This window comes from Dipodomys merriami, unplaced genomic scaffold (genome assembly GCF_024711535.1).
Source record: "Dipodomys merriami isolate MVZ:Mamm:240054 unplaced genomic scaffold, mDipMer1.0.p SCAF_2, whole genome shotgun sequence".
Classification (NCBI taxonomy): domain Eukaryota; kingdom Metazoa; phylum Chordata; class Mammalia; order Rodentia; family Heteromyidae; genus Dipodomys; species Dipodomys merriami.
In genome coordinates, this window is record NW_027203381.1 from 21,186,757 (window position 1) to 21,209,513 (window position 22,757).

The following is a 22,757-nucleotide window of genomic DNA, read 5'->3' on the forward strand; positions in this document are numbered from 1 at the left end:
TGTCTCTCTGTCTCTGTCTGTCTCTCTGTCTCTGTCTGTCTCTCTGTGTCTGTCTGTCTCTCTGTGTCTCTGTCTCTGTCTGTCTGTCTCTCTCTCTCACACACACACACATGTACTGGTATTTATATTTATATTTATATTGTTATAATTGTAGATTTCTCAGCTTCCCTGGATGACCCTAAGAACAGAACCCAGATGGTCCAAAGAATTCCTTGGTAAAGTGTTTCCATGACCAAGACAAACTTTTCAGGGGTGCTTTAATAGCACTGTACCTTTAAGACCCTCTCCACATTCCTTCATCTCTCCTGTGATGTAGCTGAGGGCTCTGCTGACCCTTTTCCCCCCAGCAGCCATGGAACTCTGAATCCACGAAGTCCTGGACATGTTGGCTTCTACCTTGATCTCAGAACTCTCCTCCATGGTGTCTAGATCCTGTGCAGGGACAAGAGATGAGCAAGAATTGTCCATGTTCGGTGGTTTTCCATGAGAAGTGACTTTGTGGCCCTTTGAGAACCAAGCTAAAGTTGCACTGTGGATTTTTTTTAATCTACAATTTAATTATCCCTGTTTCTGTAGACTGGGGTCATTTGTTTTGTTTGGCATGTCTGTCACCTCATTCAATACTGGAAAGCACCATGATGTACAAGAAGATGATTCCTTTGCGTGTGAGGACTCAGGCGTGCAGAAGGTCTTCTTTACAAAGATCAAGGTCAAATGGTGGCATTGAGATTTCACCATGAATATTTAGATTTTTTCCAGATTGTATCAATTACCTATTTTATTTAAAATGTTACTTTCACTATTCTAGAAGAAACCATCACTCCCTCCCCCCACCCCCCGCATAATGTCTAGTCTTTAAATTTTAATTGTTCATGAACATCAAGGTCAGGAATTGACCATATAAAAAATGCTGTCTTTGAAAATGACTGAGTTTTACTCCCTAAATGTTTGATTTAGGAGGAAATCTGATAATATAAAATTCAAAGGAACTAGAAAGTTCACAAAGTAAACTGAAAAAGAATAGACATTACAAAAAAATCCAAATAATTACATTTCTGAGAATAAGTTCAAGTAAACTTTGCCTACAACCAGAACCTCCTTGCTGGCTCTCAGCTCTGTTAGCCTGTTGGAAGCTCAGTCCCTTGGGCCAGTGGATACTCACAAGCAGCTCCACCGCTGGCTTCCGGTATAGATAGGAGAATGACTCTTTGGCTTGTCTTTCCTGGTGCTCACCTTTCCCAAACACTGGAGTTGAAGGGAAGGAGAATTGTTAGTTGGGACACCTTAGAAGGGATTTCCTGCACGGTTCAGATTAGACTAACAGGCACTTCCGTTTCACAAGGACATATAAAACCTATAATTTTGTAGCTGAAAAGTCTCCTCTTTTCCTTTTCGGGTCAGAATTTTATTTACATCCTCTCCTTGAGGAATACAGTTGAGTGCAGAGACTTCAACGATCCTTAATTAAAAAGCCCTGACTTAGCTCAACCCCCTTATTTTTTTAGATGAGGAAACAGCATCCCAGGGGGACAATGGTTTGTCTGTGATCCCTGAATCCAGGGCTCTTTCTCCTTTGCTGCATGGAGAATTTGTAAGTGTACAGAGAAGGGAACAGGGGTATTGTAGAAATCCTCTGCTTATTCCTCATAAAGTCATAGCTTGTCTGAGCCATGCAGGATCTAGGTTTGAACTTGTCTATGCCTCTCACTAGCCAGATGAGCTCAGGCTGTGTGGGCTTTGGGTTCCTTTCCCCTCCTTTTTCTTTGTGTGATTTTAGTGTTTTAATAGCAATTGAAGTTTGGATCAGAAAAAATGGTATCTATGGGGCGACTTCAAACACGTTTTGGTGTATCCTTGTAATTCTAGAAAACTCCGGTAATGTGACTCTATTCTTAGCTATTATGGGTGCCTTTTCTAAGTGTGACCAATTCCATCAGCGATGGAGGTATTGGCAAAAAGATCAGGTCCGTGGAAGTTTCAGTCTTGGTGCTCTGGTTCCCTCCTGTGGTCAAGTATGAGAATAGCAGCCCCCATCCACTGTATGTATTTTAAGACTGAATTGGCCATTCAAGCCTGTGAATGGTGTCTAAGCACCATTTTTGGAAGGAGTTCAGACTACAAATGGCAGTGAGATTGGGACATTGTGACTGGGACATGTAGGAACAACAAATTAATTTTGAAAGCTTTGGAAGGAAGAGTGGGAAGCAAGATAGGATTCCTCTAATGTGTGTGTGTGTGTGTGTGTGTGTGTGTGTGTGTGTGTGTGTGTGTGTGTGTGTGTGTGTGTGTGTGTGTGTGTGTGTGTGTGTGTGTGTGTTCCGACTAACCAGCTACTTATTTCTGGAGCTCCCGCTGCCTGCCAGGTTTCACTCATCTGCAACCAAGTCCTGTGCCCTGTGCAAGACTTACTATGTCTTATCCCACCTAGAATCCTAAGAGATAGTAAGAAGACTTTTTGAGACAAACCATGCTCTTTCACACTATTAAAGATAAGCTCCAGGGCTCAAGAAACCTCTTGAGTATCTGCAATGCCCTGTCCATTGGGTAGGTTTTCCTATAAGCACTCCAGGCCCATTGCTCTGGTATGGCTGATGCCATATGAAGTGATGAGATTAGGAAATTGGAGGAAGACTGTCATTAAAGCACTGTCTGGGGGGCATGGGACGGAAGTCACATCTACTGGCTGTGTGCCTCTGGGCAGGCCTGCTCCTCTCTGAGGTTGGGTGGAAGTGGATTGGTCCTCATTCCTGTCTTCACGGGGATACTCCCCCCTGCACCAGGTTCTTCCTGTTTGCCCAAACCTGCCCTCATCTTCCAAGTCCAAGTTTCTGGCTTTGTCAGCTGCTTAGTTTTTGCTATCCTCTGGGCCTTGCTTCTGGCCTTTGAGAACCCCCTCCATCATTCCCTTTGATCAGTTCCTGTGTCTTGGACACCCATATCAGTGTCTTAGGTGATACCTTTTTATCTCTAGCCTCTTCTACTAGTGTTTCCATTTATTTTATGTTTTTTTTTTTTTTGGCAGGGTCTTGCTACATAGTAAGAACTCAGTGATTTTTTTTTTCTGTGCCAGCCAATTGAGTGCTATAATTACAGGTGTCCACTAACACACTCTGGCATGCACAGTGGCTTTTGAGTTGGTTTCAGACTAGAACCTCATAAAGATCTCTAAAAGATTCGGAGGCTAGCCCAGAATGCATCTCTCGATGAATTGCATTAACCTGGGGGGGGGGGGGTGAGATGCAGGTAGTTCCCGTGTGTGGTCACGCTCTGGCTTAGTCCCCAAAATGCCCACTGCCTGTCACCAATCACAACCCCCATCACATGAGTGATCAGTGTGGTCAGTGTTTCGGTATGAGGAACCCCTCCTCCCAGTGCCCCCCACGGCCCCCCCCCACCAGCCTGCAAAGGAGGGACTCTCATTGTTCCTGTTCATTAGAACAGGAGACCAGAGGCCGAGAAGAGAGGGAGCACACGCACACCTTTGCTTCTCCTCCGAATAGATGACCACTCGATGTGGAACACACTCCTGCGCCTGGGGAGCACGGCCTCGGAGCCCTCCTCAGCCTTGGGGCCTGCTGTGGGCAGCTCCTCCCCACCGCTGCCTAGCCAGGGCAAGAAAAGACAGGTCAGTGTCCTCCCTGGTCCACACCCCGAGAGCCAAGCGGAGAGCCAGGAAGAATACAGTCAGAAGCTGCAGAGGAGAGCGTGGACAGCCTGGAAGCTAGAGTAGTAACTGGATCAGTCCTTACATAAAACACCTGTGCCTCCAATTCTCCCATGACAACTTCTACGTCCTCTCCCATAGGAACTTGAGTTACCTCTGGGTCAAGAGATGGATGAGCTGGCCTTAAACATATTTAATGACACTTTGTACCAGCAGGAACAGGTGGCTGCCCCTGGGCTGGCTGTTGAGTCACTACCCTTCAGACAATACCTCCTACCCAACCTGTGGCTGCATGTTAGATTACCCGGATGCTTGAAAAATTTTGCCCAAGCCCTATTCCATACCTATTAAAGAGATTAAAGGTTTTAATCCCTGTGGCTCTAATATGCAGCTGGGGCTGAGAAATACTGATAGAGAGTCTTGCTACTCAAATCCCGGCCTCTGGACCAGCATTAGCATCGGCTGGGAGCTTGTTAGCAATGCAATCCCAGGCTTTAGCCCAGAGTGATGGAATTGGGATTTGTATTTCAACAAGGTTCCAAATGATGTCTGTGCGTATTAAAGATTGACAAGTACCAAGCTATGGAGAAGCAAGAGTTTGGAGTACGTTCTCTTCTATATTACATTGTCTTCAATGGCCACACACTAGGGCAGAGGCCACTCTTACCACTAGGCACAATATTTCCTAAGGCTATCACAGCTGGCATTAAATCACTTGTGAAAGTCCGTGCCTCTAGTCCCACCCATGGCCTGCTGATTGGAGTATTTGTTAATCCCTAAGGCATGAAGGTTAAATATGCTCTACATGGAGTTCTTTTTGAACAACAGAATCAGAAGGCCCAGTGGCTACCTGGAATAGTAGAACACATTTGCACTATTAAATGTACATACTTTCTAAGTTAATTCATTTGGCTCTTTCACTTGTGCTTGAACTGTATCAGATGGATACTGTTATAGCCAAAAGACAAGGGTCTATGGAGGGTCTACGAAGGGTCATTGGGGAATTTATGGAAGAGATAGCTTTATACTACCTGGCAAAGCAGGGATTTTGTTAATAGTGCCAGTTCCCAGGCACCTCTAGGCCTGAAAGATACCTCTATTGAGCCATTGCTTCTCATGTTAGGTGCCAGCTTCCCCCTGCCACCCCTCGAAGATCTATATTTTAATCTTGGTATCATAAACTCAGAACTGGGTGGGAGAATCATAGTCCATTTTCAGAATCATAATCTATTTCCCTACAGAGCTCAGTTCAGCCGGACACATAGTTCATGAGTCACAGCAGAGCCAGGACCTGCAGTGGGCCTCTTCATCATTGACTCCCAGTCACTTCTCTCCAGCTGCAGGGAACCACGCGACACAGGCCTGCTTAGGTCAGAAAAAAGGTTTTCTCTTTAGCCCCAGACCTGATTCTGGCTAGCAAAGGCTACTAAAAATGGCATTTATGAATCTCTTATTTTTCTATGCATGAAGAGAGAGTTTCAGTTTAGTAACCCAAAGCATTGCTTATTTGAAATGAATGGCCATATAAACATGGAAAGTAGTTGATTGTTAAAATATGTATTTTGGGGCTGGGAAGGTGGCTCAGTGGTAGAGCGCTTGCCTTGCATGCATGAGGCCCTGGATTCGATTCCGCAGCACCACATAAGCAGAAAAAAAAAGCCAGAAGTGGTGCTGTGGCTCAAGTGGTAGAGAGCTAGCCTTGAGCTGAAGAGCTGAGGGACAGCGCCCAGGCCCAGAGTTCAGGCCCATGACCGGACCCCCCCCCAAAAAAAAAAAAACATATATTTTTGATTTTTTCCCATGAGTTTGTCATAGAAACAGAGGGAGAGAGAGCTAGGTTTACTGAAGGAGGTCTGTGGGTAAAATAGGTGAGAGATTGCTGGGGAGGTGGAGCTATCCATCTCTAGATAGCTGTGGAAGACTGGTGGTCCAGCCTGCCCTCTCTGATGCTTCACAATTAGCATCCCAGATTCTGTGCCTTCTCAGAGCCCAGATATATGACTCAGGACCACAAATTACCATGTTCCAACAGTTAGTTGATGGCCCAGCCTCAAAAAATAAAAAACAAGAAGCAGGGAAGGGTATGTTTCAGATGGTAGAGTATCTTAACTAGTTCAAAGCCCTGTTTAAATCCTAATACTGAAATTAAACTAAAACTAAACCAAACCATATCAAACTAAGCAAGAGGCAGCTTTCTTTGGGGCTAGAATTCTGGGCCCGGGTTCTGTCCCTGAGCCTTTTTGGGCTATAGGTTAGTGCTCTACCACTTGAACCACAGCGCCACTTCTGGCTTTTTTTTTTCTGAGTAATTTATTGGAGATTAGAGTCTCATGAGCTTTCCTGCTCCGGCTGGCTTTGAACCCCGATCCTCAGATCTCAGCCTCCCAAGTAGCTAGGAATATACAGGAGTGAGCCACCAGTGCCCAGCAAGGCAGCTTCCCTGCATGGGAAAAATTGAAATGCAGAAGTACAGACCACTCAAGAAGGCTAACGTAAAGCTGTGCTGGCCAAGAATTGAGAATGAGAAGTCAAGACAGTGGCGACCACAGAAGACTGACGATGAAATAACCAGCATCGCAAAGGCTGTGATAACCCTTACAATGAAAGGTGGTGCAGTTTACCCCTGGCCTCTACAATCAGTTTTCAATATTTTCATAAGGGCTCAAGGACAATTCCAAGAAAACCACAAGCATGTCTAAGCAACTGTTCTAGACACGAGATGGACCACTGGTACGGTGGGGAAACAACACTGGTTGAAAACCAGAAGTCACTGATTTTTGCCTGGCCTTTTGCAAGTCATATACACATCATTGACATGTTTCCTCAATTGCAGGCAAGCAATACCCCAGAAAGAAATCTGCAGCTCTTGAAGGTCTGGCCTGGAACACTCAATTTGAAAGGGGTGGTAGATATCCCACAGGGACAGCTGCTACTTCTTTCTCATGTAATGCATTGAAATCATGCTTGTGAAATACTCTGGGAAATAACTTCACAGAGCTCACCCTTCAGCCCTCTTCATGAGGAAGACATTTGTCTTTGGTGGCTCTAGGTCCCTTGCTCCAGGGTTAGTGGCCCCTTATCTTTAGAAGACATCTGGTATTTTACACCCATCTGCACTGACTCTTACCCACCAGAGATTGAATTACATGTTCTTGATTTACCTAGTGGTGAGTTGAATTCTTTTTTTGTTCTCATTAATTCATTGTTATTGGTGATGTACAGAGAGGTTATGGTTACCTAAGTCTGTAAAGAGTACATTTCTTTTTGAACAATGTCACCGTTTTTCTTGTTCTCTCCCAGTGTTTCTCTCCCACCCCCACCCACACATTGTATAGTTTATTTTCAACATGGTGTCTAGTGAATATCACTGCTGCATTTGTTCACCCTTTGTCTGATGGTGAGTTCTTTGATAGCCAGGATTTCTCATGGCAAACTTATGGCCTCTCTAGCACCTCCCACAAATCTGGCACACAGTAGGCATGCATGCAGAACTGCTTTGTGAATAAATTAATAAGAGATAGTTATTCTATGAATTTCAACTTCTGAAAGGTGTAATTAACAATGCTATTGGCTATTGTTAGCCAATAGCTATTGACTATTCCAAGATCTGAAACTTAAAAAAATAAATCATATGATAAATGTTAAATGCTTGATAAATATTGATCTAGTGGTGAAAGGCTTTCACAGAATGAGTCTTATAGGGTTTTTGGTTGATCTTTCCCAGTGTTCCTTGGATAAATGTTCCTTGGTAATAACATGACTGGCCCTCTGTGGCCAATCAACCAACCAGATTTCTAGACAGTCTACAAGAGTAGCTGGAAGAGGTCAATTAATAAGAGAGGAAACACACACAAATGCAGCAATGGTACTCACTGGACACTAGGTTGAAAATGAGCCATACAGCTTGTGGGTAGGGGTGGGAGGAAAAAATTGGGAGAAGGCAAGAGTCCAAAAAGAGATGGACTCTTTACCTGGCTCATGCAACTGTAACTCCCCCACCCTGAACATCACCTTTATAATAACAATAAAAAATTAAAAATAGAGACATGCACACATAGAAAGTGTACTCTTGTGGCATGGTGCAGAGGCTGGGCCAGGGTGGGCCCACCTGGCTTCCTGGAGAGCCAAGTGTCTGGCTCTCTCAGAACATCTGTAAGTATGCTGTGGCACACAGTTGGGGAGCTCTGTCCTCAGTAACCTGTGGTCACCCTTGAGCAGCTGAGTGGCTCCTTGGCATGCCCAACTGGCATAGGAACTTCTGCTGTCCCCTGCTCTAACAAGCCTTATTAAGCATCCCAATTCATGTAGCTTCACGCCGGGGGCTGTTCAGAACTATTTCAGGAGCACGGTCCCTGCCCTCGAGGATTGCCACTAGCCGGTGTTTTAATAGGCAAGAATCCAGTGATCTTCCCACTGACTCAGAAAAAGAACACTTACCAGCTGGAGGGATTTGTTCAGAATCAGTGTGTGTGTGTGTGTGTGTGTGTGTGTGTGTGTGTGTGTGTGTGTGTGTATGTGTGCGTGCGTGCAACAGTCCTAAGGCTTGAACTTAGGGCAATGCTTTACCACTTGAGCCACAGCTCTACTTCTATCTTTTTTGATGTTAAATTAGAGATAAGAGTCTCATGAACTTTCTTGCCCAGGCTGGCTTTGAACCGTGATCCTCAGATTTTAGCCTTCTGAGTAGCTAGGATTATAGGTGTGAGCCACCAGCACCTGGCTAGGGAGTGGTGATCCTAAAATACTTATGCCTTTCTTGAGTTTTAACACAAAGAAATGCCAGCCATGAGCATCATCAGTGGTTAAAAAAAGATTTGTGATAAAAATAAAGATTTGAGGATTATTACAATTTCCTTGAGGGAACAAAACAAACTCACTCTCTATGTGACATTTTTCAGAACAGAAAAGATGACCTATGCACACTTCTGACATGAATGCAAACATGAACATTCCTACACACTTTTTTCAACTTATCTTTCTTAGGTCTGGCCACTTTCATTCTCTCTGAGGGCGAATCACTGTCCATATACCACTCACAATATCCAAAATATCCACAATATCCATCGAGACTTATCTGTCATGCCCCTTTGGTTCTTTGAGTTGTCTACTTGTTGGATCTGCTGTTTGTAGATATACTTGCTCACAAGGTAATTTCTTAGCTGTAAGTCTGGAGTGACTTTTTATGTTGAAGAGGCACACACTATATAATTTGATTTTCTTTATAGCTAATTTTTCATGATTATGTTTTGGGAACAATTTGAATAGATATGTTCCTGTATTGAGCTTTGCACTATGATTTGTAATTTCCTGGGCTACTATATGTGTGAAGGACAGAAAAAAAAGAAAGAAAGAAAGAAGGAAAGAAGGAAAGAAGAAAGGCAAGAAGGAAGGAAGAAAAAAGGAAGAAAGAAGGAAGAAAAAGGAATGAAAGAAAGAGAAAGAAAGAGAGAAAGATACTTGGTGGAAAATAGAGTGACCTCCCTCTTCTGTGAAGTTGTGTTTAGAGGACATTTTCAATAACCATTCTATGTATGAGGCCTTAAATGTTGGAAAAGGCTTTTGAAAATTTCTAGCTCAGCCCTTTCAGTTACAGATTGAGAAGTGGAGGAGACCTGGAGAGATGGAGTGGCTTGCCCAGAGCCTCACAGCTATTGATACAGCAAGGTCTAGACATTACACATTTATTTCCCTAACCTTCACATCCACTAAATGTTTTAGTTTTGGTCTGTCAATTCAACTGTACTTTTGAAGGCAAAAGCCTAACTGAATATTCTAGAAGCCAATTCTCTTTACATGGCTCCCTTTCCTCGAGAAAATCTTCCCAATATAACTTCCTAATATAACTGGGCTGGAACGTGGGTTGAAAGATAGGATAAAGAAGAAGATCTGATCACAGGAACACTTCTATATAAGTTACTTGGCAGCTTTAACCTTTTAATCAATAAGACAACTTTTGCTTTTTTTTATGAAGATAAAGTGTAAGTGGCTGTAACCTTGAAATAAGTGAGATTCATTCTCATAGTCAATTTCAAATTCCTTAACCTCTCTTCTTCCCTACACAGCTCATTAGTTGCCAATGGACTTACCTGAATTTTGTTTCTTTTGGTGTCATTGGCTCACTCCATGGGGAAGACATTAATAGAAAGAAATGAGTTGAAATCTAATTTAAATGAGATTCTACAATATGTTATGCTGAGCTCACAAATGAAATTAAAGAGTCTTCCATAGGCCAGAGTACCCTTTTTCATCGAAGGCTAGTGTTCTACCACTTGAGCTACAGCCACAATTTTGGCTTTTTGGTGATTAACTGGAGGTAAGACTCTCATGGACTTTTCTGTCCAACTTGGCTTCAAACCATAAGCCTCAGATCCCAGCCTCCTGAGGAAGCTAGTATTACAGGCATGAGCCACTAGTGCCTGGCTAGACTGTAGTAGAATTTTATATTCTTTTGGGAATATGAAATAATTAATAGTTTTAAAATTTAAAAGTCACAAAACCACTGATACCATTTGGAAAGATTTATCTTTAAAGCCCATGGCAAAATCTGGTGCCATAACTTACTATTAGGTTGTTTTACAACCTAACGAAACCACTTAGAAGTTTTCCTCAACCAAGTGATTTTTGTGTCCAGGCACTGGTAGAAGGAAACTGAGGTCCAGAGAGAAGAGGTGTATGTGAGGCCACACAGTGGTTGAATTTGATGCTTTGTTTTTGAATGTAGTTGTTCTAAAGAGTTGGAGCCTTCCAAATATATCAGAGGTTTGAGACTTTTAAAATGAAAAATTATTAATTTTCATATCTCCAAAGAAGAACCAAAGTTATAAAAACAATCATCTATGTATTATTACATTTCAGACATCCACTGAGAGGCCTTGGGCAATTGTATACTAGATTCTTATCCCGTGGCCACATTTCTGTATCCTTTTCCCCTATATCCTCTCCTGTGCTCCCTCTTCATTATCTGTGGGTTACAGTACTGTTCCCCAACAAGTTTAGACACAGCTTCAGAATCCTTTATAGCACAGGGATCCAGAAACTCAAAATTAGCAAAATTAGTCAGAGTAACACTTTAGGGTAAACTTATCTTTTCCCTCCAATCACACAGAAGAGTGTGGAAATTATACACATTTGGAAAAAAGGGTGCATCAAGACCAGGCTGTTGACAGTGGGCAGAGGCCATAGGTAGATCTAAGAGTTGCAGGATAGCTTTTCCTGAGCCAATGTTGCCAAGGCTCAAATCCTTTAGTGTCAGTTTTGGAGATCCCATACCTTATGAGGCTGCCCATTCTCTGACCTAATAATGTCAATATATTGAAATGTTGGCCTTGTGGTCCATTTCTGTCTTCCAGAGGGAAGGGGGGCACCCAGGAGATAGGTTGTTGAGAAGCTGAAATGTTAAGACATGTATGAAGTAGTGGACAGGGATGGTCCGGTTCTATTGGTGTATCTATAGGAGGGATGGAACCTGAGCAAGTGAGTCAAGCAGTTTGGAGCAAGTGCTTTGGCCCAGGAAGCAGTGGATGATGGACCCTTGGCAGAAGATTTTTCAACTTCTATCTCATTAACCAGACTTTGCGTCTCAGAGCAACTCACTACTGCTTTGCTCTGGGGACCACATAATATTAGAGCTGTGGGTCATAGAATTGTGGAAAGGATGACAAATCACAGAAAAACTCATCCAGTGGGCACAAGAATGGGAAAAGGAATTTGAAGGCCAATTGGCCATGAGTAGGTGAGCAAGAAGAGTTGAGCAAGAAGCGTGTCCAGTGTTGTGCCTTAGGACATGTGGACCTTTGCCAGGCTCTTTAACAACTTGGATAAGTCTATGGGAAAGCTATAGTTTCCTCATCTATAAAATAAAGGGCTTGAATTATAAATATTTAAGTGTCCTTTTAGCTTGAAGCTTCTAAGATCTAGATTCTCTCTGGAGTTCTTGGTAAGTTTCCCATTCCCCCACAGCCTTCCCTTGATGCAGCTCCATGAAACAAAGAACCATGTTTTCCCTTTGAGAAACCCAACAGTTCCATGGGGGGGGCATCTACATGGCTCTCTATCTCCCCGAGAATCTCTTACCTGGGCTCCTTTAGATTTCTGCACAGGTCTGGAGGACTCTAGACCATCAGGATTTGAGAAGGAGCTTCTTTCCAGTTGGTTCTTGAGTCCAGTTGCTGTGACTTCTCCTAAACCTGAACCCTCTTACCTGCCTGAGTCCACGTGCCCACCCTCTTTCTGACTTTCTGTAAATTTACTAATTTGCATGCCCTAAACCCATAGGTGGTGTACACTTGCCAGCTGAGAAAGGATACCATGGAGGAGGGAGAAGACAGAAAGAAATGCCTGTCTTCAGCAGTCTTCTCTGTTCTGGTCTTCTTGCTTGAGGGCTAACTCCCTTGGGGGAGAAGAGGTGCCCAGACACTATGGGCTTCTCACCTGGGCTGACCAGGCAGCTTTCCTTAAAGGGTAGTGCTCAGGATCATCTAGTTGCTTCCCTGTTGTCTCCCTGGTTACATCTACTTATTAGAATTCTGGCTCCAGCTCTCGCCTTTAAATAATTATCTAAGTGTTGTCTCCTTAGGGGGCAATTTGCCTTCCAACCTCAATAATCTCCCTTAATTCTCCGACAGGCAGGGTACAGGCTGTGTTGTCATCAGTGGCTCAATGGAAATTTTTGCACAGCCCAATACTAGATGCCGTCTTTCTGGTTCTGTGGAAATTTGCAGATTGTTTCTCCTCACTATTGTTGACTGGGATCCTGGGGGCTCAATCTGCCCCTCTCAGATCAAGAAGAGCATAGTCTGATAACCCCAGCGTCCAGAAAAGATCTTGGCTTTATATATATTAAGGAAGCTTGCTTGCCCTTCCCAGTCCCAGGAGGCTATGGGCCCTGGAGGGCTGGAGTTGGGGAAGGGGCCCAGTGAAAACATGTTTTGTTTGGCTCTGCAAGTATGATGGGTCATCAATCCCAGTGTTGGAGGGAGATGGCTTCGTCAGGATCGGAAACAAAACTTCATACCAAGGATGTTAGCTCCACCCGAGTAGACAAACTCCCCCTTGACGTCAAAGCTCCCCTTCCCACCGAGCCAGGTATCTGGAACTGCCAAAGAAGGAAGGGGGGGGGTCCCTGATCACGAAGGGCTTTCTGAGGAAGGAAAACAAACAAAGGGGGTGGGGGAGTCCAAAGGGCCCAGCATTCCAGGGAGAAGCAAGGAGCATGTGGAGAGTAGGCCAGTTCCTTGTGCACAGGCCTTCCTGCTAGTTGAAAGCCGCTGACCACACTAGAACCTTCCCCTTTGATTTGTCCCTTGGTCACTTAATCTCTTGGCTTGCTCTTTGCCCTCTTGCTCTGGTTTAAGTGGATCCCCGCCACTTAATCTCTTGCTTAGCACTTTGCCCTCTTGTTCTGTTTTTTTCCTAAGGGCTCCCGAACTCACAGTGCGCTCATTCTAACTCCCTAAAGCATCCATCTACTCCAGGCATCACAGAGAGATGCCATTTGTGAACAATAGGCAATCAAATTGGCTCCTGGAAGAAGCTATCCAGGAAGTTCACACTAGTCCCATAAGCTAAATGGAGCTCTGCTTCTCGGAAGTACAGCTATCTGCCAGTGATACACAGTAGGTTTAAAGTGGAACAATCATGTGCTGCCTTCCAAAGCCAAAGACCAAGATGGAATCTTGTGTCTAAGAGGCCCTGCTGAAGGTTACAACTCTTAGATCTATTTATGCTTATTGACTTTCACTTCAGAATGATGGTTCCTTCATAATGCTATGTATTCCTTCAACTCTACATCCCCAACCACATTGAGGTAAATTTGACTCAACTTTGGCTTGGTCAGATTTCCTCCTGGGGAAAGGATTAGAATTGCTATCCAGGAAATGTGGAGCTAGAAGTGCTCCAAAGTACAGCATCCTTTGCTTCATCTTTTTCTCTAGTAGCTAATACAGTGGTAGGAAGAGGCTGGGGCTCCTAGTTGTCAATTCACCAAGGGTTAACAAGGACTTCTCACCCCATCTCTCCACCTCCCCCCTCCCCATTCCTAGTTCCATTTGAGGTGGAAGGGGTCCCTGTGGATTCGTCTATTTTACCCAAATGGCTAGAGGCAGGAACAACCAGGAAAGTTAAAAAAACAAAAACAAACAACAACCCACACCACCTCACATAAATGCAAATGCCTTTGAAGTTGCCCAATGAGACTGTGGTTTATCGAGTAGAAATCATGCTCACACTGAACGTGCAATCCTCCACCTGGTCTTCAGATGGTAGTGATCCCCATGGACAGCTTTAAGACCCAAGGGAAAAACAGCTCAGGCTCATATAAGAAGCACAAACAAACAGGGACACACTGGTTTGGTATAGGCACAGAGGCAGGCCCGGCAGACTTTTAAGGGGTGGCTGGATCTTACAAAGGTGAATGGAAGAAGAAATGGTCAGAGGGCAGAGGGCAAAGGACAGAGGGGTGGGAGAAGCAGGTCAAACACAAGGCCAAGTTGAGTGATACTGTGTCCACACCAGCAAACATATTGGGTATTCTGGTAAAGTGATCACCAGGTGGCTAACTGGTGAAGCCTTAGGAAAAGCTTAAGGAAGGAGAAAAAATATTACCCACAGTACATTTTTGGTAACTTTGGCCTCTATATCCTTATATTTTTGCCACCTTAGTGATATTTCCTCCTTGTCCTTCTGAAGATTCAGAGCCATAGAGAATCAGGGAAACTTGGAAGACAGAGGCTATAGTGATCACCTGGCCCAGCCTGCCAAAGCAAGCACCACAAAAGTTTGCAGCTACTCCAGCATTGTTTGCGCCAGGAACTCAGTTTTATAGGAGACATCATTGCTCAGGAAACTTGCGTTGTTCTAGAGCCCTGCTCCCCACAGATTCAAGTTCTCCTTGCTTATTTCCTCATCCCCATACTCTGCTGTGTTCTTTAATCACAGATTGTTCTTACAGCAGATAGCTATGGCTTTTGCCACTATTATTCCTCCTCCTCCTCTTCCTCTTTCTCACTTCTCCCCTTTTCCTCCACATTTTCCTCCTCCTCCCACCTCCTCATCTTCTTTCTCCTTTTTCCCCTCCTCCTTTTCTTTGTTAACAGTACTGGAATTTGAACTCAGGGCCTCTTGCTTGCTAGGCAAGTGCTCTGCCACTTTAGCCATGCCCTCAGTCCTTTCTTTCTTTCCTTTCTTTCTTTCTTTCTTTCTTTCTTTCTTTCTTTCTTTCTTTCTTTCTTTCTTTCTTTCTTTCTTTCTTTCTTCCTTCCTTCCTTCCTTCCTTCCTTCCTTCCTTCCTTCCTTCCTTCCTTCCTTCCTTCCTTCCTTTCTTTCTCTTGTGCCAATCCTGGAGCTTGAATTTAGGGCCTGGGCACTGTCTCTGGACTTTTTTTTTTTTTTTTTTTTTAAATCAAGGCTAGCACTCTAGTGCTTGAGCCACAGCTCAAGGTGGTGGTTAATAGGAGACAAGAGTTTTATGGACTTTCCTGCCCAGGTTGGCTCTAAACTATGATCTTCAGATCTCAGCTTCCCAAGTAACTAGGATTACAGGAGAGAGCCACCAGTGCCTGGCTACTTTAGTTATTTTTGCCAGGCTTGAGATGCTGAGCCTTTTACCTCTGCCTACTCTGTAGTGAGGAGGAGTACAGGTATTTGCTACCATGTTCACCCTCTTCCTCCTCCCCCTCCTCCTGTTCCTCCTCCTGTTCCTCTTCCCCCTCCTCCTCCTCCTCCTCCTCCTCCTCTTCCTCCTCTTCCTCCTTCCTCTTTTTTTTTTTTTTTGGTCCAGTCGTGGGCCCTGAACTCTGGGCCTGGGCGCTGTTCCTCAGCTCTTCAGCTCAAGGCTAGCGCTCTACTACTTGAGCCACAGCACCACTTCTGGCTTTTTTCTTTTTGCTTATGTGGTGCTGAGGAATCGAACCCAGGGCCTCAGGCATGCAAGGCAAGCGCTCTACCACTGAGCCACCTTCCCAGACCCCTTCCTCTTCTTCTTGACACAGAATCACACTATGTAGTCCAATCTAGCCTTGAACTGTCTGTCTCTGCCTCCCAGTGCAGCCCCAGTGCCATTCCCAATGGGACAAGTGCATTGCAGCCCCTCACTCACCCTATTTGGCCTGTCTCTGCATGCTGGCTTTTGCCAAAGATTGTCTCAGAATGTGCTGCCTGTGTTTTCTTTGTACACTCCCTTCCCTTTTCATCACACCTATTCTCAGAAATGACTTCTTCCACCAAAGATGCAAGTGACTGATCATGCTTCCTGTGTTACTTTCTCGAGACTGTTTACATTTTAACAGATTCAAAGCCTTGAGTCAAAGGGATGGCTGGGTATGTTTGGGTAGCAGGTAATGGAAACAGGTGACTAGGAGGTGTAAAGGCACAGGATTTCTCTTGGAATTCTTAAAATATACACGATACCATTCTTAAACAGAGGACCAAACTGACCAGGTAATTTCCTCAAATTGGGAACACCAGTGTGTGTCAGCAGTCTAGCTTTGCCTCTATCTAAGGTGAGAATATTCATCTGGCCAACAACATCCTTGCAAAATGAATTCCTTGAAGACAGGGACTTGTCTGATTCTTTCCTGACTTACTGTCAGTCCTGGGGACTGAGTAACACATTAATAGTTGTTCATGCAGTGTCTTCTGGATGAATGAGTGAATGAGGTCAGGCCACATGGTTGTGAACATCGACAGCCTTGGGAAACCAACACAAGGGGATGGGAAAACTGGTTGAATTTTGATGCCATAAGTTACCAGAAGTTGTATCTGAACTCAGAGAAAACTGGAGATAGACTACAATAACAAAATAATAGATATCGACATGGGGATTCAACTTCAGCCCCCATCCCTCAAGTTTCATGAAATGTGTTTTTTCCCCCCAATCAACAATTTTGATGTATCTATCAAGCCAAAGAAAAGAAAGTTAGTGTTGGAACCTGATGCAGTGGCTTGAAGGCCAAGATGCTCTACATCTAAATGTAGGGCAAACATGGTAAAAAATAGTGAAGCAACTTGGCTGAGAACAGGGACCACCAGCATATGGCGACAGGAATTCCAGAGACAGAAGATGGAAGAGATGGAGAAAAGGTAACAAACACATATTAGAAGAAAAGTCTCTGAGCTAAAGAAAAGCATGAGCTTATAGGTCAAAAGAAGATTCATTAGATGAAACAACATTTGGTCTTAATTTCCTAAAATTTCTGAAGTTCCTAAAATTTCTGAAGTCCAAAGAGTATCTTATCCAGAAAGAAAGCCTAGGCTACTTATAAAGAAAATGAATGAGCTTGGCCTCAGACTCACTTCTCATTTATAAAATCTGGGAGATAGAAGATGAAGGAAGAAAATCTACAGAAAACTGAGGGAGTTGGTTGAACTCCAGAGACTTGATATTCAACCAAAATGCCATTTGTAGACATGCATATTCCCTCATGCATTATTTGAATAAAATACTCAGATGAATGAGTTCTACACAAGTAATGAATGAATCAGAACAGAGACTGGAAGACAGAAGACAACAAAAAAAAGAGGTAAGAATGATTTTTACTAAGAATACTTAGTTAAATTGATGAACTCCAAACGGACACAGAAACATTGGGAATGTATAATTCAGGGTTAAGTAAGGATTCTTATAAAAAGAAGAGGAATGCTGTAAGGAGAACACATTCAAAATGATCAGTAATCTCAGACAAATGTAGGGTGGGAGATGGTTGGAAAAGTACAAGTGTCTTAAGGACTAAGGGACTGGAGAGGGAAGTAGTGAAAGAATTTTACAGGCTCAGAGCATTGGAGAAATGGAATATTTTCTTGGGGTAATCTATTTGGCATTTTATTTTACACAGTAATGAAGAAATTGACTTTTGATCATGAGTCTTAGGGAAAGAGGCCTTGACTACTACTAGACGTGAACACTTGAATGTTCAAGACTGCTCATTTAAATACGAGCAGTGCTCTAATTGTCCAAGCTCTATCACTGTAAAATTCCTGTGTCTGCATACAGCAATTCCTCTTTTTCTATGTATGGCAATAGGTGCCACAGTGGATACCTTCGCCTTCTAGCAGGTGTCTTTAACTCAACTCCCACTTCCATGTCTGCCCAAGAGCCACTCAGCAAGTTCAGTTCTATAGCATCTATTACTTAGGTCAAGAAGATCATCTCTCTTTTTTTATTTGTGGGGCTTGAACTCAGGGCCTGGGCATTATCCCTGAGTTTTTTTCACTCAAGGCTAACATTCTACCATGTTGAACCATACTCCATTTATGGTTTTCTGGTGGTTAACTAGAGATAAGAGGCTCATGGACTTTCCTGCAGGGGCTGGCTTCAAACCATGATCCTCAGATCGCACTTTCTGAGTAGCTAGGATTACAAGTATGAGCCACTGGCATCTGGCTAAGATAATCTCTTATTTATTTTTCCAAAAGATTTTGGTTTTATGTCGACAACATGTAAATCAGACTCCTTATTTCTATCTCTGATAGTCTCATCACCAACTTCCTTTAATAATGTACACAGGATGGTTATGAAAATTTGAACAGAGGGGGAGAATCAGCCTCAGGGAGAGGAAGGCACAGGTGTGCTTGATTCGATACAGGTGCAAAGAAAGGCAGAGAAGGTGAGTGCTGAGCAGATGGCCCCAAAGTGGAGCCCACAGGGAGCCAGGCAAAAACATTTCGGCCTGGAGCTGGGCTAATCACCGCTGGGAGACTTCTCTTCCTCACTGCTCTTCATCGTCAGGTACCAGATGCGGTTGGCCTCTGGGTAGGTGACTTTACTGAGTGGGAGCTTGTAGATGGCGGGGTTGTTGGTTGTTAGGAGCAGGAAGATGAGTGAGGAGAGGCAGAAGGCCCAGGTACCTGATGGCACACCAACCTGGAAATGAAAACATTGGTGTCTAAAGAACGTTTCTGGGGGCAGGGATGTGGCTCAGTGTAGAGTGCTTGCCTTGCATTCATGAGGCCCTGGGTTTGATTCCTCAACACCACCTAAGCAGAAAAAGCCAGAAGTGGTGCTGTGGCTTATGTGGTAGAGCGCTAGCCTGGAGCTGAAGAGCTCAGGGCCAGTGTACAGGCCCAGATCTCTTGTACTGGGCCAGAGACTTGGGAGAATGATGTGTAGGGGTTGAAGATGGGTACTCCTGGTGAAGACACTGGTGTTACTGGATTCAGAACATCATCATAGCTAGTCAAGAGATCTGAAGTGTTGGTCTCTCTGAGCACAAGGCTTAGAGATGACATTTCCCCTCAGCTTTATTTATCCAACTCTGTTCTCCAATACTCATACATTGTGCTCTTTTCCTTTTAGTACACACACATACACCCCCCCCCCCACCCCGAGAGGTCCATGTACAAAATTATTTTCCAGCTGAACCTTGAATAAACCTTGACAGAAGCATCGGGTATAGTACCATATTCTATAACCTGCTCAGGATTCTCCAACAGACCCCAGGTGTCTGGAAGCTGAGAGGGAACACTGTCAGGAAGAGTCCAAACTTACCACGGCCATCATGTTGGAAAGAGCTGCTCCCATGTAGGCACAGAACAAAGCTGGGGAGAAGAAAAGACTGTAAGAGTCAGCTCCGTCAAACCTGATTCCCTCCCGCCCCCTCTCCCCCCGCCCCCTGGCCTCAGCCACTGCCCTGGCTGACCACGAAGTCCACATAAAGAACATGGTCTTGTGTGCTTTCCTGCCGCCTCAGTGTCTGCAGTCTATCCTGACATCTGCTAGTTGTCTCATGTTCTTTGCTATCTTGTAGCTCTCTCTCACCTCACTGTGCATTCTCTGAGGCAGAGATTAGTGCTTACATATTCCCTCCCACTTCCATAATGGCTGTAGCTAGAGTTGGGGTCAATATACACATTTTGCTGTTCTCACTGATCTGGGGAGGGGCTAGCACAGGCATCTCACCAATGAGGGGGAGAATAACCAGAGCGACTTGGCTGTCCCTCTCCCAAATACCAACCACAGACAAGGGCCAGCAGGTGGGTCTGCCAGGTAAGGGCATAGAACATGCCCCCGATGGCAATACAGGAAAGGACGCAGTTGTAGCTCCAGAGGCCCACGTAGATCGTCTCGAAGGGGGTGGCCACTGTCAGAGCTGTGGAACAAGATGACACAGAGGATTCCCAAGTGAGCAGAAGGCAGTGGTCTCTGAACTGTTTTCCAAAGCCCCTGTCTTCACAGAGGCGGGACTATTTCTGGGGTAGCCTAGGAGGGGAGGTCAGCCACCCCCTCTTAGCCAGAGCAGCTGCATATTCAGCAGGCAAGATGACAACTTAATGCTCTGTTTCAAGGGGTGCAGCAAACTTGTGTGTGTACACACCGATAAATGTAGAGAGTGGGGTGTTCCAGCAAAGGGGCACCGCATGAACATTAAGTGATTTTGGGTAAAGAAGCAATGGGCACCTCTTGGATTACTTTTGTTTATGTAATTTTTAATGAGTTTAAAGTTACTTCCAATGGGGAAAAATTAAAATTCTGCCTCCAAAAGTCATTTTGCAAAGCATTGGAATATGTAAAGAAAATTCTCTTCCAATACCTCCTACCCACTTTTCAGACTATTAAGAGAAAGAATAGAGCCATGGATAAATGTGTATACACACACATACACATATGTCTAGGGATGGGAAGTGGTGTTTGGGCAATGCCAATCCAACTTTTAGAAGGCCTTTTCTGTTCAGCTTATTCAAACCTTCAAAGTGCTGGGCCATGTGCACCCAAGCTGGTACCCGGTCACCTACCCATTCTCCACTCATTTATTCTCCTCTATCCTTAGTTGCAGGGCACAGCATGCAGGTCCCTTGCATCTATCCATGTATCTTGCTACTGCAGTCTGCTCTATTTGGTGGCTCAGGCAAGGAAAAAGTAAATCCCTACCACTGACAGTGTTTTAAAACTCCATCAAAGAGAGTAAGTCTAGAATTTTTGCTGTGCACAGGGGAAAGATGAGCTTAGAAAACGATTGCAGAGATCTCCTTGCAGCACAGGGTTCCATCCTACCTGCTAGCATCCCGATGATGGATCCAATGGCTGCATGCAGGCAGATGAGTGGTGAGGAGATGAACAGAGCCACCAGGATCAAACCACCTGTCCAGGGATTGTCACAGCCGTACACCTGGCCGATCCCTACGGGGATGGTTTGTAGCAACTGCAAAGCCAACAGAATGCAGGTCACTGGAGTGTGGGTTGATAATGTGAAGACCTGGCCACAGGCCTAGGGCCCAAGCCATTCCTGGAAAGGTAATGGGGTGGAACAGATGGATGACCGTGCTCTCCAGTGTGAGAGAAAGTAGGGGAGGGAACGAGCTGGAACAAATAGCTCCTCACTCCACCACCTACCAGGCATCCAGCATCCCTCATGCAGTCAGATGGAGCCCTTAACATGGGGGCCAGGCATGGATGCTTCTGAGGAGATGGCGTCTGCTATGAGAAGTTTTGGGGGAGTCAGAATGTACCTTCGTCTAGGCTGCCATTGAGGGCTTCCGGTGTGAGGGGATTTTCTATAGACTTCCTGAAATCTCAAATATTCTACTAGACGTAGTGGAAATATCCTGGGACACTTTGATGGCTGTGAGGAAAAGGAATAGCTAGAGTGACCTGTGGCCACTTGAGTTGACCCCTAATTTAAGGTCACTTACTATCTCTCCATTGAGAATCCATTAGTAAGTCCTCTTTGTGGGTGCTGCCATTGAGCACTACATTGGGAAGTAATGGGACATTTGGAAGGAGAAGACATTTCTGCTCCTCTCTGGGAGCACAGATTTTGGCTTGAACAAAAAACTGAATAAGTGTTGGTGAGCCTGAGAGTGGCTGATAATGATGAGTTGGGAACTGATATCAGATGATCTTCCTCTGGCCAGATGGAGTCTTTTGAGGGCAAAGACGAAAAGAGGGAGACTACAGTAGGGTGAGTCTTGGCCTGGGAATGTAGAATCTAGGGAGTATTATGTATTGTGCTTATTGTATGACCCTAGGCATGTCGTGTCCACATTCCAAGTGAGCCTGGCCTGGCAGATGACCTTCCTGCTGTAACATTCTGGAGTGCTTTTCTCCGTTACTAGGTTCTCTGACTCTCTACGAGGATAGGTTCTTTATGGCTGGCTACACAGGAAGTGCTCAATTAAGGTGTACTATTGGTCCTGTGGGTCCCACACCTTTCTATACGTTGGAATCCCCTGGAAAGCTTTCAGACACACGGATGCCTGGCTCCTTCAGAGACACTCTGGTTTGACTGCTATGAGCTAAGGTACAGTAGAGTTTGGGGGCCCCTGGATTAAGTATAGATAATCAGCTATGGACCTGGGGAGTCAGTTGCATCTTGGAATGAAAGTGTGTTCTTAGTGATATCTTGGCTTGATTTTGGAACCAGCCTTATTTCTTTAGGGAATTGTGTTTGAAAGAGTCTTAGCGTTCAAGTTTTGGTCACCCTTTGTCTCCAAATGCCATAACCAAACCCAACTATAAACATATGAAAGGCAGGATGGGGCCTGGTGTTATTTGTAGAAATCTATAAGACATTTTGTACCAGACTGGAGAACTTAGCTTATGTGTACGGAACATGCTGGAAATCTGCTCAACAAACATCCCATGACTTGCCAACATCTGAGGAATGCAGAGTGCTGAGGGGATGGAAATGCTACCATTTCCATCCAGGGACACAGGTGGAGAGCCCCAAGCAGTCAAGAATGAGAGGAATGAGGGGACAAGGGGCCTTGGAATAGAGCCTGGGTTTAGAATGACGCTGCTGGGATCCATATTTTATCTAGGAGGCCATGCACCAAGGTAACCTTGCCCCAGACCACACTACTCTCCAGGCCGCAGCTGACATCCTGGGGCAGAAAGCAGTCAGGTATGTGGTGGAAATTTACTGAGCACCTGGACTTGTTATTCTTCTTATAATGCTCATGTAACAACACTCTAGTTGAACAAAACAAGTCCTTTGACCCTGTTGCTTTAGAGAAAGAGGAAATGGTACTGATACTTCAAACTTCAGATAGATGCAGTTCGTGTGGGATGGACGGATGCTGGTTTTGAGTGATGGGCTAATGGGGAGATGAGAGAGTGGGGCCTCAAGGTGCCCATATTTCCTAGTTGTATATTTGGAAGACA

At 44.6% G+C, this 22,757-nt stretch overlaps 1 protein-coding gene across 6 annotated transcripts in view; it reads right to left on the reverse strand.

The window, feature by feature from the left end:
* Slc14a2 (solute carrier family 14 member 2) overlaps positions 1–22,757 on the reverse strand; it is a 402,998-nt gene that overhangs the window by 11,182 nt on the left and 369,059 nt on the right. For all 6 annotated transcript variants that reach the window (XM_070029241.1, XM_070029239.1, XM_070029240.1 and 3 more), the window contains 7 exons: positions 20,649–20,796; positions 19,612–19,746; positions 19,146–19,195; positions 18,347–18,521; positions 3,480–3,602; positions 1,163–1,245; positions 273–432 (listed from right to left, as the gene is read on the reverse strand). In XM_070029241.1, coding sequence (XP_069885342.1) covers positions 273–432; positions 1,163–1,245; positions 3,480–3,602; positions 18,347–18,521; positions 19,146–19,195; positions 19,612–19,746; positions 20,649–20,796 — 874 coding nt within the window. The remainder of the gene's footprint in view (positions 1–272; positions 433–1,162; positions 1,246–3,479; positions 3,603–18,346; positions 18,522–19,145; positions 19,196–19,611; positions 19,747–20,648; positions 20,797–22,757) is intronic.